The sequence below is a fragment of the Nanorana parkeri genome, unplaced genomic scaffold (genome assembly GCF_000935625.1).
Source record: "Nanorana parkeri isolate BGI_ZX_2015 unplaced genomic scaffold, ASM93562v1 scaffold15, whole genome shotgun sequence".
NCBI lineage: Eukaryota > Metazoa > Chordata > Amphibia > Anura > Dicroglossidae > Nanorana > Nanorana parkeri.
This window is the reverse complement of record NW_017306283.1, coordinates 1,784,990-1,803,944: the sequence shown is the minus strand read 5'-3', so window position 1 is coordinate 1,803,944 and position 18,955 is coordinate 1,784,990. Positions and strand designations below refer to the sequence as shown.

The following is an 18,955-nucleotide window of genomic DNA, read 5'->3' as shown; positions in this document are numbered from 1 at the left end:
CCCACCCCCCCCGGACGCCCTCGGAGCCGATCCCGGGCCGCAGATGGGGCAGCGGATCCCGGGATTCAAGGTGAGGGGTCAGGGGGGCCAAAAAAAACCCGGCGCCGGCGGCCACGCGGGCGGGGGAGGCGCATGTGCGGACGCAAACGAGCACATATAGGCGATCGGTGGGCTATGGACGGCAACCCGCCAATGCAGCAGTGCCGTCCGTCCGTTTTTCTACTACGGGCGGACGGCAAGAGGTTAAAGGGACCAAGAGCATAAAGTGTGTACCTTGTGTGTACCTTTTTGTATTAATTAAATTAGAAAAGAAATCCTTCCAAGGTCCTGCGTATTGATCTTATTTTCCTCTGTACGCTTTGTGCTAATGGATAGATGCGTACAACACAAATGTACTCTATTGGGGTGAAAGTACCTCCTGTGACCTAGCAAGGAAGGATGCTACGCTGTGGGAGATGTCTAGCATCCTTCGTTACTAGGACGCAGGCTGACACCTGCCACGTAGTGTCCTTCTGTTGATAAATGTGCCCATACACTGCACGATTCTCGTACGAGAATCGCTGGAAATCCCGCGATCGTACGAGAATCGTGCAGTGTGAATGAAGACGTGCGACCGTTTCTACTGTACGGTCGCACGTCTTTTGTCTAAGGAGCACGCTAGAAAACCAGCCGAAAATCGTACGATTTTCGGCTGGTTAGAACGGTGCTCGGGAGACAGATGCCGAACTGGCCGTTGTGCGCACGCGCACACTGCCCGTTCAGCATTGCGGTCATCGAAAGCCCGCCCCTCAGGGGGGCGGGCTTGCGATGATCGCAAGTACGATCTGCCTGTCCAAGATGGGCAGATCGTACGTTTTTTAAATTACTTTACAACCATCGCAAGACTAAGGTCTTGCGATGGTTGTAAAGTGTACGGCCACCTTAAAGGTGCCCATACACCTTACGATTACTTTTCAAAACTTTTCGTCCGATGATCGAATAGTCGTACGACTTTCGTGCGACAGCCGCATCCTGCCCCTATGATCGCAAGATTAATTTAGCTGTAATTAAGGAAAAGCACCTGGACGAAATGCGGTAATTGATTTGCCGTATTTTCATTAGCGCAAGCGCAGTGTAGATCGTACGACTTTTGACGGACGGAAACACCAGCAACCTTACGAAAATCGTACGATCTAGCAAAGTTTTCAAACATGCTTGACCGTCAAAGTCATACGATTGTACAGTACTGTCGGTCGGACACTGCAATGCACACATGCGATTATCGGCCGAAAAGTCGATCGCATACGAAAATCGTTCGATAATCGTAAGGTGCATGGGCACCTTAAGACACAGCTAACTCCTGCCACCTAGTGTCCTTCTGCTGCCAGGATGCAAACAGCTATTGTCACCTAGGATCTTTCTGTTAGGGTCTTCTGCAGGCAGCTATTGTCAATTAGCATCCTTCTGTTGCCAGGACTCAGTCCCCTATTGCCACCTAGGGTCCCTCTGTTGCTGGGACTCAGTCCACTATTGCCACCTAGGGTCCCTCTGTTGCTGGGACTCAGTCCACTATTGCCACCTAGGGTTCCCTCTGTTGCTGGGACTCAGTCCACTATTGCCACCTAGGGTCCCTCTGTTCCTGGGACTCAGCCCACTATTGCCACCTAGGGTCCCTCAGTTGCTGGGACTCAGTCCACTATTGCCACCTAGGGTCCCTCTGTTGCTGGGACTCAGTCCACTATTGCCACCTAGGGTCCATCTGTTGCTGGGACTCAGCCCACTATTGCCACCTCGGGTCCTTCTGTTGCTAGGATGCCTAGGGATCTATCTAGCTATGATACTTTCTATTTCCACTTCCACCAACAACTTTTACTTACTACAGGTATTTATAAAGCAGACAATTTACACAACACTTTACATAGTTGCACATTCACATCAATCCCTACCATCAAGAAGCTTACAATCTACGGTCCCTATCTCACATACATACAGGGCCAATTTTAGAAAGGAGCCAATTAACCTTCCAGCATGTCTGTTATGGAGTGTGGGAGGAAACCAGAGTGCCCCGGAGGAAACCCACACACACACAGGGAGAACATGCAAACTCCTGGCAGACAGTGACCTGGCCAGGATTCAAACCAGGGACCCCAGTGCTGCACGGCAGAAGCGCTAACCACTACGCCACTGTGCTGCTTTACTTATTACATTACCTTCAAATGACACACAGTCACACTATCTGGCATCTGCCTTTCCCTAAGGTGTAACAATTTCCTCTTTATCTTTCAGATTGTTATCTGTACATGTAGCTTCCAGGGCTTGCTGATCCAGACAGAGGGGAAAAAAGGTTCTCTGGTATATTGTCATTCTTCTTCCTCACTTACTCCTCTTGTACTGCAAATCTCCTGCACACAGCTTGAGAGCCTTTCAAAACATTTCCACAATCATCTGGAATCCAGAGCTCAAAGGTCTTTGTACACGGGTCCATATTAAAGGAGAACTCCAGTATGCAGAAATTTATATTTTTTATAACTCCCCCTCCCCATACCCTGCCCTTGTTCTAAAGCTGAACTCCAGGCAGATACAAAATCCAAAAATCAATCAATGTATTTCTCATTACATTATAGAAGGGTATCAATGGGCAAAAACTAAAAATAAATCTGTATTTTTATATTGCATTTCTATAAGTTCTATCCCGCTCCTAATAACCAGATCCATCTAGAAGTTTGTAAACTTACTTAATGAAGATGCCCATAGGATGGACTTCCTCAATGCACTGCCACCATTTTACTCAGCTTTTGTCACCACATGTCCCATAATTCATTGCTGCATTGCACATGCATGACACTTGCTTTTGTCACCACATGTCCCATAATTCATTGCTGCATTGCACATGCATGACACTTGCTTTTGTCACCACATGTCCCATAATTCATTGCTGCATTGCACATGCATGTCCCTTGTAAGTTGCTTTGAATCACTTTCACTTTGGAGGAAAAGCAGAGATGTGTCTTGGAGCCCATTCACACCATAGCATTGCGGTTATCATATCCTATCACACAGCTCACCAAGTGTGAGTAACATACCCTATTTATTTGAATGGCACCCCAACATTCATGCTTTTCTTTTTTTACTGCACTGCAAGGGTTAAATGCTTGTTTTTGCCTAGAGAGCTAAAATAACAGAGATATATTCACCCGAACTACTGTATCCTAAACCATTCCCTGCAGCCTCGCTCCCCTTCTGCTCCAGCGGTCTAAGTTCCCGTGAATCATCACATCCTATACTGTGTATAGCACGTGAGGATGCCAAGGGACAGCCCATTGTTGGAGTGAAGGGGCGGCTAAAGGGGCCATTCCAGGAGCCAGCTAGGATTGTGGTTCGGGCGAGTATAATTCTGTTATTTTAGCTCCCTAGGCAAAAACGAGCACATAACCCTTGCAGTGCGGGGGTAGCCCCACTGTAAGGGTTAAGATTTATTTGCCTGAAGTTCTTTTTTAGGTTTGCCCAGATAGAGCAGCCATACATCGATGAGATTTCCGCACAGCACAAATTTGAGCTCCAGGTGGGCCTGTTGGCACCAGCTGGTTCATCAAACTTCGACCTAAAAATTGAAGGAACCGGGTGGAAAAGTGTTGCCCAAGGTGTGTAGGGGCCCTGCAAAGAGCACAGGGTTGTTACCTTGCATTGGGCATGTCATATGATCTTATACTTTCAAGATGAAGTTAAGCAAAAAAAAAAAAAAGTCAAGCAATAGTAAACATTTAAAAGGTGCTTTTTGCTACAATACTCACCTGGTGCTATCACTTGCAGTATTTCTTTTTGCCACCAGATGTTCTCAGTATTCTGTGTTGAATGACACCCATTGTCATTCAACCTGCTTACCCGAACCCAGGCTGTCATGGACCTGTGCTAACTAAAAGTGGCATCCCTGTTTGATGCCGTGCCGATCTGGGAGTAAGGGGCCAGACTTGATTGATTGATTGATTGGGCCAGTCTTGATTGATTGAGTGGATTGATTGAGGGTTTCAATTACATAGCTTCCATGTGGTTTGGTAATGTATCCAAATGAACTCTTTCAAAAAACCTACAGAGGGGATTCGTTCACCAGGCAAATCAGAGTTCGGAAGCAAACACCCAATCATTAAGCATTTATGGTGAGTAGGTCTTTCTTATGGCACAAATGGGAGCCTGCACTGGTCTGAAGAAAGTTTCTGAGCTGTGCTGAGTAGTAGTGATACTACTAGTAGTAAACACTGCACTGCCATTGGAAGGCTCCAAAGTGCTTACTGTAACAAGAAGATACAAGCTGTGTTTCATTTACTATTGGTTAAGACCCCGGGAAGGGGGCGTTCTTCTACAATCTTTCCAGCCTCACCATGCTATTTTCACTGCTAAATAATATAAATGGTTTTTTAAAGCCTAAAATATACCAAACACTTTGTTTAGGATAGTATTGCAAACTACTCTACTTTGTATACTTTGCTGTCTTCCCCTGAGGAGCGTGGTGATGTTGAAAGACCAATTCTTTTTACACATAGCTCACATATCTGCCAGTAAAAATGCCTTCCTTTCAGGAACTCTGATTGACAGACGCAACACTTGCTGAGATTGCGATCCCTGGCTCACCATGAATTCAGTTCCATAGACAAACAATTTGTGAATAGCCCTGTTAGACTTTAGGTCTTTTGCAATTGCTGTGTGCCATTGTACACAGGGTGTTCATCATGGAAGCTAAAGAGAGCCCGGAATGGAAGGGACAGGGGCACACAAGGGAAAGTTCAGACTGTCTACAGGAGACCATGTATTTGATGTTTGAAAAGTTGCTACATGAGCCTGTTAGTAAGTAACGCTACATACAAGAATTCTCTGTATTAAAGGAGAACTATGGGGTCAGGGCTTTTCCCCATAGTTCTCCTAAGGGTCATGGAAGAACACAAACTAGCGTTCTCCCGTGACCCAAAGCTCAGTATAACGCGAGCTGCAGCGGTATACTGAGACGCTGCAGCCGGGATAGATCCAGACATCGCTGTCGAGATCCACCCAGCTGTGAGATTGACAGCTGGCTCTGCCTATCCAGAGGCAGAGCCAGCTGTACCTGCTCCCTCCCCCGTCCGTTCCGCCAGTCAGCGCTGGAGGATAGGACAGGGGAAGGGGGGGGGGGGAATCCCTGCAGGGAGCCGTGAGTGACAGTCACGGCTCTCTGCAGGGATAGATTGAGAAGTGAGCTAGCGACGGTATGTGTTCGCTCACTTCCCGATCTACTAACCCAACCTGTGACAGTCTCATTGTCACAGGTCGGCTCAGATTATGAGGCTGAGTAAAAATCACTCGCCTCATAATTCTCCTTTAAGCTGTTCTTATTTGCTATGCAGGGTATTTGTTTCCCACATTATAACAACTCGTACATGTCGATATGAGTGAATTACAAGTGTTCTGGAAGACGAGAGGACAACAGTGTCAGTGCAAAGAGGCAGTGACATTTTTAAAGCCGCTTCATCATAAAATGTCACAGAGTGCATGTAAATGAGAGACTGAAGGATGTGTTTGCCTTACCTGCTGTCCGTGATAAAACACCGCCAAGAGGAACATGGCCATTAGCAGCAGAGAGGCCTCTTTCGTCCCCAGGAAGTCGGTGCTGGGGAGAGATAAAAGAAGAATCTCAGATACTTTATCAGGGTAACAATACAGTGTGAGTTCGGTACAAGGAGGACGGTTAGTAAAGCGGCTTTCAAAACTCGCTGTGTAGGCGGCTGCTTAGCCTGTTTACACTCCATTATTTATTCATGAATTCACAAATAGATAGTCTGCCTGAAACCACATTGTCCACATCCAGAGAGAAGCCAGCCATCATATTCCCTGACACACTGAAATGTGATTCATCTAAATTTAGTGGTTTCATTTAAAGAGAACTAGTCTCCTCATTGCTGACATACACAGAATCGTGTACCCTGTCACAATATATATAAAGATAATCTGCTAAAGAAGAACATAATTAGTTGTCTATATATATAAAGATAATTGGAACGCCTTTAGCTTTGATTACGGCACGCATTCGCCGTGGCATCGTTTCCATAACCTTATGCAATGTCACCACATTTATTTCTGTCCAAAGTTGCATTCATTTTTCACCAAGTTATTGTAATGATGATGGGAGAGTCGGAGCACTGTGTAAAGTTATCTCCAGCACATCCCTAAGATTCTCAATGGGGTTAAGTTCTGGACTCTGATGGCCAAACCATGTGTGAAGATGATGTCTCATGATCTCTGAACCACCCTTTCACAATCTGAGCCCGATGAATCCTGGCATTGTCATCTTGGAATATGCCCAATGTGCCAGGGAAGAAAAAATCCATTGATGGAAAAACCTGGTCATTCAGTGTATTCAAGTAAGCAGCTGACCTCATTTTTTGGGCACATAACATAGCTGGACCTAGACTAATTATCCAATGGAAGGCTCTGACCTTTGCGCTTATCTAAATCCAGGTGGTGACTTTTTTTGGCCAGGCAGTGTATAATAATGTATGTGTCTAATATAAAAGACGAGCCGGTGTTATCTGCCCAGCTAAGCAGCTTCTTTGGTGTCTTAAAGAATGGCCATGAAGGAACGGGTGGAGTGTCTCTGGAGCTGTGAAATAAAGTTTTATATGCAGAAGAACAATTGGTGCAGCTCTATGGTTTTTTTTTGGCACTAGGCAGAGAGGTGATGGAGCCTGGAGTTCTATTGGATGGAGTAAGGCACGGAACCTTATAGTGGTGGTGGACAGTATTCAGGACCTAGAGCAGCATGACAGCCTACACATTGATCCCAAATGCAGTCATATGCCGGCTCTCATCATACATCCTGCACAAAGGAATGTTATCTGGATATGAATGTGATTGCTGGCCAATGAAATACCTCCATTGTATTCAGCGTTACTGAGAAATGCAACTTTATTACCAACACACCACGGTTACACTTACTTCCCGTTGTGATGAGAGTTGTCATATCTCAAGAAGAGCGACGTATAAATTGTTTCTGTCAGTAGGGAATATATTGCTATCATAATAAGCAGCACTGCCAGCTTCAGGACGGAGTTGAGACGTAGAAAGACCGCGCAGGTGACCATTGCAAGAACTCCGGTGAAGACGAAGTACTGCAGGAAAAGAAAATGGTCGTTGTCAGCTATATAGACAGCAAATAATACAAACTGCCTCCCCTTACCCTCCCTTAGCCAATTCAGGACCTATGTGCAGAGTACTCAGTACTTAAAGCATATATGAATATTAACAATTAATTTCTTTTTTTTGTTCCCTTCTGGTCTGCTAAATATAATTAAAAGTGTTTTTTTTTTCATATCTGTTTAATAAGTGCCTCAGAATACCTGTTGATCCTGCCAGAAATCCAGTGACCTCCTAACTTACATGAGTTTTGTAGTTTTAACATACTTTTTGCCCTTGGGTGACACGTCTTACAAGCTGCAATATATGAAATATTTGTTCTTCGGTTTACATGCACTTTAAAGATATATGATTGGTATCCTTAGATACAAATGAATGCCGATTTGTATTCACACTACATCACTGAAATGTATTTTTTATATGCAAGCAGTGTATGTACCTGAATGTGATCTGGTGTCAACTTTTTGCAGTCCCTGTATACCAAAACACTACTCATGATGCCCTGTGCTGAAATTCCTTTATATTAATTAACATCATCCCTGAGGCTTTTTCACACCAGACACTGGTCACACCGATTCTGGCCAGAGCGCACTGCAGCGCATTGCAGCCGGCTCACTATCTTGTGGGGCTGGAGGGTGTGTGGCGTTCCATTGAAATGAATGGCAATGTCTGGTGTGAACGAGGCCTTAGACATCTACCAGCCAACACTTTGCACTGCTTCTGCTTCTCATACCCAGCTGTCACTGGCGATCGAAAACCAAAGTATTCCTGATCATGTGATCATTATGTCAGCTATGACATAGTGATCGAATGCAAGTTGAAGACTTCACTGAGAAAAAAAAAAAAATGCCTTTAGCTTGTGTAGTTCATTGCTGCTTGTAGGTGGCAGTATAACTCTGTTTAATACTGTAGTCTTCTGATACAGTTATAGTACTATAATTATAGTATTAAAAATAAATTTTACAAACATCTATATAAAAAAAAACTGTGGGAAAACTATTCATAGTGGTGTATTTGGCAATTTTTTTACCCAAGATTTACACAATTTTCACCCAAGATTCACACATTTTAACATTGAAATCATTTAGAAAATTTGTCTTAGGTAGATGTTTATGTGAACCTTGGATGAGAGCATTCATATTTTGGCCCCACAGAGTGATGTTTACGTTAACCAATGCATACTGACCCTTCTAAATTTGGCATGGGCATCTAGGCTTCAGTACCGTGATTGACGGATATGAATATAGTATTAAAAAAATTTAGAATAACAATATATTTGTCTTGGGCATCTATGTAGGCTTTAGGGCACAACAGGGTTGAAGACTATGTTAAGCCAAATTATTTTTTCTAGTGTTGGATAGAGTGGGGAAGGGTTAGAACCCCAGTTAGGGTTTTAATGCTATCTGGGGCTCCTTTAGAGAGGCTTATCTTCAGATCCTGTCCTGCTGAGAATGGTTTAACCAGACAGGAAGTGGGGGAAATCTGCAATAGGGACACAGTTAGAACTATAAATCTGACGGGGGTTCTAGCTTTCCCGCTACATTTAAAAAAAAAAACATTTTTGTCTGTTACTGTTGCAAAGTTGTCATAACACCCAGAGCAGCACAATGGCGTAGTGGTTAGCACTTCCCTTGCAGCCCTGAGGGCCCCCAATTCAAATCCCGGTCAAGACACTATCTGCAAAGAGTTTGTTTCCTCCCACACTCCAAATACATGCTGGAAGGTAAATTGGCCCTCATATTTGAAATAGGGACCTTAGATTGTAAGCTCCTTGAGCTCAGGCTACCTAAATAAATAAATACCAATAATAAATAAATCACATCTTGTCTGGTAAAAGGTTGTCAGCAGGACAGGAAGTGAGCGTAAATCTCTCTCACTGGATAGAAGTATAAATCATGACAGAGGTTGTACCCTTTCCCCACTGCAAAACTAGGCTTGACATGCCCAGAGGTTATTGAAGCCTTGATGTCCAAATGTAGTTTTTTTATTTTACATGTTTTATTATTTTGTTTAATATTATAATTGTCTCAAACAATTACAGCACTGAAGCCTAGATGCCTGGGCCAAATTCAGAAGTAACAGTATGCATTTGGCTGGACACACACATTTTAAATTGTGTTTTGGATAGGACTGGATAGGAGTATAAACCCTGACATTGGTTGTACCTTTCCCCCACTCTATGCAAAACTAGAAAAAACAATTTTGGCTTGAAATGCCCAGAGGTTATTAAAGCCTGGATGCCCAGTCCAAATGTCATTTTTAGTTTACAATATTTGATATTTTGTTTAATACTATAATTGTATCAAACAATTACAACACTGAAGCCTAGATGTCCAGGCCACATTCAGAAGTGTCAGTATACAGTGGTTAGTTTTGGCTGGACACACATTTTAACTAGAAAAAAGTGTTTGGTTTGAAATGCCCACAGGTTATTGAAGCCTAGATGCCGTCCTAATTTTTATTTTACATTTAAAATTTTGTTTAATACTATAATTGTGTCAAACAATTACAGCACTACATTTCAAATGCTGTTTTTTGTTTTAAATCTGCCTACAGTCCAGCAATGGACAGCCCACATGAAAGTGTAAATGAGGCCAATGCATCCCCATTGTGATTACTTTACTCACAGATGAATATATATTTTCTTTTTAGCTAACTGGACCGAGCTCTTTTGCTATGTGGTCAGTGCAAACAGCGGTTATCAGAGCCCTTCATTAGCTAAAGTACACATTCCCATCACCTCCTTTTTATCTGGAATGCCTGCAGTTCTATAATAACATGTATTCAGAACACCGAATAATGGCGCAAATAATAATGCGCTTTCTACAAGGGAAAATGTAGAAAAAAAAGGGGCCTCGAAAATGAACTCGGACGTATGGAGAAAAAAAAAGAAAAACCTTTAAGTGGCTTTAAACAAGCTTATTTTCCAGCTAGCTGCCCATTCTGCCTTCTGCCCCGGTGCACCCGGCCACAATAACATGTTATTAGTTCAAACATGGTGTTGCTGTGCAGCAAACTCCGATAATTTGTGTCTCCCTTGTGTCGCCTGTTATTGTGCAGTCAAGAGTTTTTCTTGGATCCGGCCCGACACATTGTGACACCTTCGTATTCATTTCTGCGGAAAATTAGCCGCACACAATGGGCCCGCGATGAGAGAAAGAGGTGCGGGCGATTTGTCAGCGATCTCACCGGGGAGCAAAAAAAATATTTTCCGTAAAAAGTTTCAATTAACAGAAAATATTATTTTTGCGGTTTGAGGTTTGAAGTTTTTATTGCCTTCCCCGAGATGTATTATGCGCCTATACGTCTTGCAACAAGTGACCATTAGCCGAGAGAGTGACAAGATCGCAATTACCTCGGGATAAAAGCAGATGTCGGTAACGGAGGCTGAGGAGTTGAATGTCTGGTTTTTTGAGGTAATTGATTTGTCGAAATCACACCACAGCTGCGGGGAGAGGAAGAGGGGAGAATTAATTGGAGGGAAACTGAAACACATCTATATATAGTTAGAAAAGTAACAACAACAATGTAAAAAATAATGATTGAGACTTGATAGAGGCATTTTGTGTAGGAAGTGAGAAGTTTGATCCTTTACCCAAATGTGATGGACCTATATGTGCAGGGCCAACATTACAAACCACGGGGCCCTGTACAGCCAACCTGACAGGGCCCCCTAGTCAACCCCACCGCATAACCCAATGAAATTATTATTATTATTATACAGGATTTATATAGCGCCAACAGTTTGCTCAGCGCTTTACTATATAAGGAAGACATTACAATCACAATATAATTCAAGACAAGTTGGTAAGGAGGGCCCTGCCCCTGAGGGCTTATAATCTAAAAGGGAGGGGCAAGTGATACATGAGGAGGTAGCTGTGTGGGGATGAATTGTTTGAGAACGTGATGGTTGAGTGGGATAGGCTTCCCTGAAGAGATGAGACTTAAGGGATCGCCTAAAGGCAGTCAGAGTGGGAGATAGACGGACAGGTTGGGGTAAAGAGTTCAAGAGGATGGAAGAGACTCTAGTGAAGTCCTGGAGGCGAGCATGGGAGGAGTTGACTATATTTCCACGTGTTATCAAACATTGTATAAATATAACAAAAAGTATTACAGTTCATAGAATTGTGACAGGCAGCCTCTGCTGGGTCCAGGCCCCCCTGCTGACTTGACGGGGCCCGGAGTACTGCCTGTACCCCCTATCAGCGACTCTGCATAGGTGCCAACTGCTCTGGAGTTAGTGGGTAAGTCCTACATCTTGACCCTCTGTCCCACTGATACTATGTCCCGAGCTACCTCGGAGGTAGCGAGCAGAATGGCCGGGCCAAATGCCACTCAGCGGCATCCGGCTATTCACTCACTGCCTTTCGGCCCCTATGAGTATAGGAGCGAACGGCAGCGAGTGAACTGCCGGAGGTTCGGCTGTTGGATTGGTTCAGTCAATATATAAATATATACACACACACATATATATATATGTATATAAATATATATATAAAGAGATAGAGAGATAGAGAGAGAGAGAATATATATATATCATATACAGGGCCGGTGCTGCCACTAGGCAGCCGCCTAGGGCGCACTCCTGCCTAGGCCGCAGACTCGACCACTCACCCTCTCCATGGCGCCTTCCCATCTATTTCAAATTGCAAAAGCCAATAGCAGGCTGGCAATTGCACCTGCCCATAGAGCAGAGTAACGGAACTGAGAGACAACTTTATCTCTCAAGTCTGCTCCTCTGCTCAGTGGGTGGGATTTCAATAGCCAGTCTGCTATTGGCTATATTTGGGGGTTGTGCCACAGGAGGGGCGCTGAGGGTGCAGGTAGCTGGTCTTGCCTAGGGTGCAAAATAGCCTAGCACCAGCCCTGATTATGTAGTAATAATGTCTTTTGGAGGCAGCAATGATGACATATCATCACTTAAAACCTAACTGCCATGGCGATTGCAAAGCCCCAGCACAGTGTACTGCTGTTCTGATGGATGCTTCATAATGTATAATTGAAGCAGAACCCCAGCCAAAATTTTTTTGCAACGTAGCTATTTGTAGATTAGACACTAGGGGCTGAGTAGATGAGCTAATTATATTATCTAATTGCTTAACAGCTGTTGAGATAAGAAATCAGCCACACAGGGGGTGCATTGTTGTTCATGAAGTTGGTCAACTCATAGATATTCTTTGTGAAAAGGAGCAGTAAGGCCTCATTCACTCGGGGAACGGCCGGCACGTACATCTCCGTTCTGTGTGCACAACCGTATCGGGCAGCTCCCGGAAGGACAGGGGCTGCGGGTGATTAGTACGCAGCCCCTGTCCTTCTCCGTGGGACAACGCGGCCGTGCGCCCCCTTAGCTCACCCGCCCTGTACGTCCATGCGGATGCGGGTGTCCATACTTGTATGCTGACAGAATGGATCCTGTCTGCGTCCAAGCCGGGACATCCGCACACGTATGGACGTGCAGGTCGGTTGAGCTAAGGGGGCGTACGGCCACGTAGTCCCATGGAGAAGGACAGGGACTGAGTACTAATCACACGCAACCCCTGTCCTTCCCGTGAGCTGCCCGATATGGCCGTGCACGCAGAACGGAGCTGTACGTGCCGGCCGTTTCTTGTGTGAATGAGGCCTAAAGCACAACTATTGTGTAACACAACAAATCAGGAAACAGTATGTCATGAGCACATAGGACTGCCCCCATCTACATATATAATTACCAAGTATATGTCGAAATGAGGTGTTTAAAACATTAACACACAATGATAGCATTCTATTTTACAAGCTGCTCTCTTTAGCACATACCCTGAGTGGCCAGATAAACCTCCAGAGCTATAGGAACATTGTACCTTGCTGGCATGTGACAAGTTCTTAAGTCCATTATATTTTTCATCGTTCATTATACTTTATTGTTTCTTTTATTTGGTTTACAGAAAAGCATGTTTAGGTAATTTAATATAAAACTTTGATGTAACCGTAAAACCCCTTACTCCCTGTATTACGGCCTGACCTTCTGTTGCCCAGCCTTTGAGGAATACTTTAGCTTTCTTATTCTTAAGCTGCGATATATAAGCTGAACTGATATTTTATTGCTGATATCCAAAAACGAAATTGCATTATCACTGAGGCAGAAATGTACTGTGCCAGCGGGTTTTATTGGGCCCTCTAACTATGCTGTATAAATGAAATATTGTTGTCATAGTCCTTTATGATTTGTTTTTTACTGCTGTGCTAAGTACTTTTACCTTCCAGATCAATATAGTTATTGGTGTATTCATCTGTGCCATCATTCATTTTGATGCCTGAAGTGTAGGAGAGTTCAACAAGTATTTAAAGGGGAACTACGTATAATGTAAGGTCAATAACCTTAGTGTAATGTCATGTTAAAACCTCGCTTTCTCTGTGCTTTGTTTGTAAGTATACAGTCATTATATATAATAGAGCCATTTATATGCTGCATAAGTCACAACCATTGTACAGCACCTCAATGCGGGCTACATAAGGCTACAGATATCAATCTATCTATCTATCTATCTATCTATCTATCTATCTATCTATCTATCTATCTATCTATCTATCTATCTATCTATCTATCTATCGATGTAATCAAAATGATCAAAATCAGGTTTATTGGCAACATTCACAAACTTTTAGTTGTTTGCAATGAAGAAATCACACAAGAACAATTGAAATAGGTCAACACAACAAATTTTTTAAGTGGTTTCCCCAAATTCAACGGAAAATTTAACTTTTAATGACTTCTGCAGTCTCAAAATCATTCAACCCTCTGAATAGAATCCCTCATAAGAGCACAAATCTGAGATTTCTGAGAAGGCCGGTTGAGAAAAACCCTTGAGTGACTGCAAATGACCTGTGACAAGACTTGGTGGCAATAAGCACTGAGGTTTAAATTTGCACAGTAAGACCCGTACTAAACAGAGGTTTCCATGACAGAACTCCAATACGAACACCACTACTGACCCAAAAGCACAAGAAAAGTTTGCTCCAATATGCTCTGGGATTCTGTTCTGTGGAGCGATGAAACAAAACTGGAACTTTTCAGCCCCTATGGATCAGCGATATGTCTGGAGGAAGAAGAATGAAGCCTACCCTGAAAAGAACACTGATTACAGTTAAGCATGGTGGTGACTCAGTGATGCTCTGGGGCTGCTTTGTATCCTCTGGCACTGGAAACCTGCAGCATGTGGAGGGCAAGATGGATTAATGAAAGTATCAGGACATCCTAGGAGAAAACATAATGTCGTCTGTGCGTAAGCTGAAGCTTGGGCGTCATTGAACAGGACAATGATCCCCAGCAAACCTCATATTCCATCAATGCTTGGTTGCAGAAGAAGTCCTGGAAGATTCTACAGTGGCCATCACAGTCACCTGACTTGAACCCCATAAAAAATTTCTGGTGGGATTTGAAAAAGGAAGTTGCAGCCCGCAAACCCAAGAATATTAGTGAACTGGAGGCCATTGCGCTTGTGGAATGGGCTAAGATTCCTCAGGAATGCTGCCAGAAACTAGCGTCTTGCCATGCATCTCGTTTGCAGCAGGTCATAACAGTCAAAGGATGCTCTACTAAATGCTAAAGATGCTTTTCCATGAAGGGTTTGAATAATTTTGAGACTGCAGAAATCATTAAAAGTTGCATTTTCAGTTGAATTTGGGAACACCACTTGAAACATACATTGTGTTGATCTATTTCAATTGCTTTTGTTTGATTTGTGCATTGCAAACAGCTGAAAGTCTCTAAATTTTGCCAATACACATGATTGGCAATGAATAATTTTGATTATAACTATTTATAGAAATAACCATATTTGCTAATTTGATATACAGGCTCTGATCCTGCGTAGAGGTGCTGTACAATGGTTGTGACTAAAGCTGGCCATACACCTTACAATTATCTGCAGATATTCTGTGGTCAGATGGAAAAGGTGCAACAGATTCCTCCATCTACACTTAACTGTGTGGATGGAGGAATCTCCACCTGGGCCAATCTGTTGCACTTTTTCCATCTGACCACAGAAAATCTGCAGATAATTGTAAGGTGTGTGGGAACCTTTAGGCTGCACAGAATTGGCTCTAATAAAGCAAGTAATGCTGCTGATCTTCAGCACCTCTTAAGGTGCCCACACAGCTTACAATTTATTCTGCAGATTTTCTGTGGTCAGATGGAAAAAGTGCAACAGATTGGCCCAGGTGGAGATTCCTCCATCCACACAGTTAAGTGTAGATGGAGGAATCTGTTGCACCTTTTCCATCTGACCACAGAAAATCTGCAGATAAATTGTAAGGTGTGTGGGCAGCTTTAGATTAATCTGGCTGTGGTTGATGACAGTTTCGGCTGCTCCAGTTTTGATAAATTCCCCCCATAATCTTTCCTCCATCACAACACTTTCGTGGACCCAAGCTCAAATAGTGAAGATCTGCTGTCTTATAAGGAACATCTCAAACTGCTGACCGTGCCTAAGCAGTAACCTGAAAATGTTACCTTTTGCCTTGAATTTCTTCAGAAAAATAGCAGTGTACATCCTGCACCTAATATCTGTACATGTGCACTGCTGACTCTTCAGCATTTGACACTTCTGGGGGTGCCAGGTACCAGTGCCCCCTGCCTGGTGCCCTAGGAATAAAGCGTAATCTGTGTCAATATCAATCACTATGCCTCTGACTGATTGTCTCACCAGATCTGGAGTGAGATTTGATAATGTTGTCAATAGGTTCCTCACTGTTCTCCTTGCTGGAGAGAAAGCTGTACCTGAGGACTTGCAATGCAAGGATCTCCCTGCTTCTGCTTTATCCATTATGTGGATAAACCACCTCTCCTCCTGCTTCTTGAATATTCCCCCACCAGTCATCAAGAGGGCAGCTCCAACGTGAGGAAGAAAAGCCCTGCCTCTCAAGATGGCCCCCTCTATACAGAGACACAGTGTGGGACAAGGCATGCAAGTCAGTAATGGAAAAATGATCAGCTGCAGGGAGGGCGCAGGAAATACTGGTGACTAACCATCTGCATTCAGCTTGCCATTTTTGGGTACAGCTTCCCCAGTTCAGGTTCTCTTTACATTTGACCTGTGGTCAGATTTGGACATTCATTTACTTACAAGCAGTAAATGAGCTTTAAAACAAGCCCTCACTATTCACTATATCTTCAGGAAATTCATCCTCACAGCAGAAGCACAGAAGTCTTCCAAGTTGTTCTCTTAGCAGCTTAGCTCACCCTTTACTCTCTCCCAGAGCTCCTTACATTGGGCTTCTGAGTCTCTGCTAGAAGGGAGGAGCAGTGGAAGCAAGACTGCTTAGCCACTGCTGGGAGGGGGGAACTTACCTGCTAAGTAATAGCCGGGAGAAGGGAGCTGGTAGAGCTAAATCACAAAGTCACTGCTTAGAGGGGTGAGCTGAGCTGCTGTGTCAGGACTGAGAGAGGGGAGCAGGGTGATCTAAGCTGCTGAGTCATGGCCGGGAGGAGGACCAGGGGGAGCCGAGCTGCTAAATCATATATGAGAGGGGGTTGCAGAGCTGCTGAGAGAACAACATGAAACACTTCAGTGCTTCTGCTATGAACTCTGTGGATGAATTGCTCTGCAGTGCTTGCAACTACAAAGGTCAGCAAGGGAGTTTTGTAAAACTGACTTGATGCTTGTCAAGAATATGCAAACATTTGAATGCCTGAGTATGATTTTACTTCAAGGAGCACAATGAGGACCCCCACTGGATTGTACTGGCATGCATGTCTGCAGTCTGGAACCTTTTATTATACACAGGGTAGAGTTAATGAAAGTTAGCAACATGATGTTTGGCTTTCGTGTGGCGTCCTGCCACCTTAGGCTACAGCTACGTTAGCTATTCAAAAATCCTGTTCAGCTAAGAAAAAAATAGGGACATTGATATAATAATAATCCAGCAATGCGCACCTATGGAAGACCTGATGGTATTACTAGTGATAGATCGGTTACCTTTGTCTGTACAGTAACCCTTGTGATAAAGCCACTGCACCCAGCAGTCTATAACCTTATCCCAAAGCAATATACATGGATTTATTTTCTTGGAAAGAACTCGAGAAAAATCAAATTGAGAAAAGCACTTGGAACCTAACCTAATATTTCCCCCTAATATCTGTCAAGTCAGAGGCTCATTCGATTTACAATGTGATGCAGCAATGTTGTAAAGTAGTAATAAAATACAAGATGAAAGAAGAGTAGCAGGAATAGGAAACAAGATTATAAATAAGAGGATAGAGGATGAATGAGTTCGACATGTGGCTTGAATATTGACTGTAGGCCCTACACAGAAATGCAACTCGTATATGCCTGTTTGTAAGAATGGCTGGTGCAATGAATGTTGGGCATAGAGATAGGGGTCACAGCAATCACAGATCCGTCTGGTCCCAGTTCTGGGGAATCAGCCTCTAGTTCCTCCCGCACTAGCACTTATTTTTAGAGGGCCAGTCCACCTAAGGCTGATAGCCCACCATCCTGCCACTATTGGGAATCTACCAGTGGCAATGATTGTCATGGAGGACACAATACAGAGGTGAAGGCTCAGCTGCTTACATGTTTTGCTCCCTGGCTGGTAGGAAAGCGTCATGTCCCTTGCAACCCCGTTGCAAATCAGATTTGCTAGCAAAATTTACAATGGGGGTTGAATAAACTTGATACAACTGTACATTTTGCAGCATTTTCGGCAGGGAGGAAGCAACACCTAGCTGCTCCAGCTGGCGAGTGAGCAATACATACAAGCAGATGAGTGTTCTATCTACACGTTGCCACTGGCGGGTTCCCTCCAGCAATAGGATGGGTAGTGTGACATTGGCTTACTAGTTAAAGGTGTCTTCAATCTCTCGGGAACTGTACTATTGAGATCTCTGTGCTAAGTTCCCGATTATGCTATATCCACTCTGCCTGCTGGATTATTTATTTATTTTTATTATAGACAATTTAATGGGAATATGCAAAGATAGATGGGAACACCCAAAACGCAATGTTGGACTGTAATAGAATGAGAAACTATGCTTGTGATGTCTCACCTTTAAAAATTCCAGGAGAAATCAGAAGCCAGTGAGTGACTCAGCCCGCCAGACTTCACCTACTCTAAAGCTGATACGTCAATCATTAATTTCAGGTGGATATACCTTTTAATGTGTGTTGAGTGAGGCGAAGCTCAGGGGTTGACCCATGCAACCCCTGAGCTTGATCACGTGATCTCAGAGTTCACATGACCCAGCTAAGGCGGGCTACATGGTAAAGTGCCATTATTGTAGCTCTGCTCTGCTGTGAAAGATCTCCTGAAAGTGTCATGGGGCCAGGAGTGCCCCGTTACCTGGGTGCTGGGGGGCACAGCGTAGATTGTAGGGTTCTTCCTGGGGTGATTCGGTGCCCAGCGGCGGCTGGGTTGCGGGTGCACGCTTGCGGTTGCCATGACCAATTAGTCACTTCAGGTGCTGGTCATCAGCAAGGGAGGGCCTTTCTCTCAAACCCTCTTCTCCTCGCCGTCCCATGGGTTCCCAGGGGTCTCTAGCTTCCTCGTTGCCCTGACAAAGGGGACGTTTCTGGTCCCTGTCGGGTTTAAATTCCAGCCAGAGCCAGCACTTGTTGCTGAGTTATTTTGACATACCCAGTGCAGTTACGAAGCGTTACTTCCTGTTCCTGCCTCCCTTTCCCACTATGTGGATTTCCTGTTTATCGACCTCTGGCTTGACTTCCCGTTATGATACTTGCTGCCTGCCTTGTCCTGGATTGTACTCTGATGACGAATTTTGGAATCTCCTATTTGTACCTTTTATCCTGGACTTGGTGCTGTTCCCTGCTATTGGGTTACACTC

General features: G+C 44.0%; 1 protein-coding gene across 2 annotated transcripts in view; it reads right to left on the bottom strand.

Annotated features, from left to right (window-relative positions):
• The window catches only part of ADCY8 (adenylate cyclase 8), a 242,886-nt gene that overhangs the window by 29,400 nt on the left and 194,531 nt on the right, over positions 1-18,955 (bottom strand). For both annotated transcript variants that reach the window (XM_018558861.1, XM_018558869.1), the window contains 3 exons: positions 10,493-10,582; positions 6,940-7,112; positions 5,533-5,614 (listed from right to left, as the gene is read on the bottom strand). In XM_018558861.1, the coding sequence (XP_018414363.1) occupies positions 5,533-5,614; positions 6,940-7,112; positions 10,493-10,582 (345 nt within the window). The remainder of the gene's footprint in view (positions 1-5,532; positions 5,615-6,939; positions 7,113-10,492; positions 10,583-18,955) is intronic.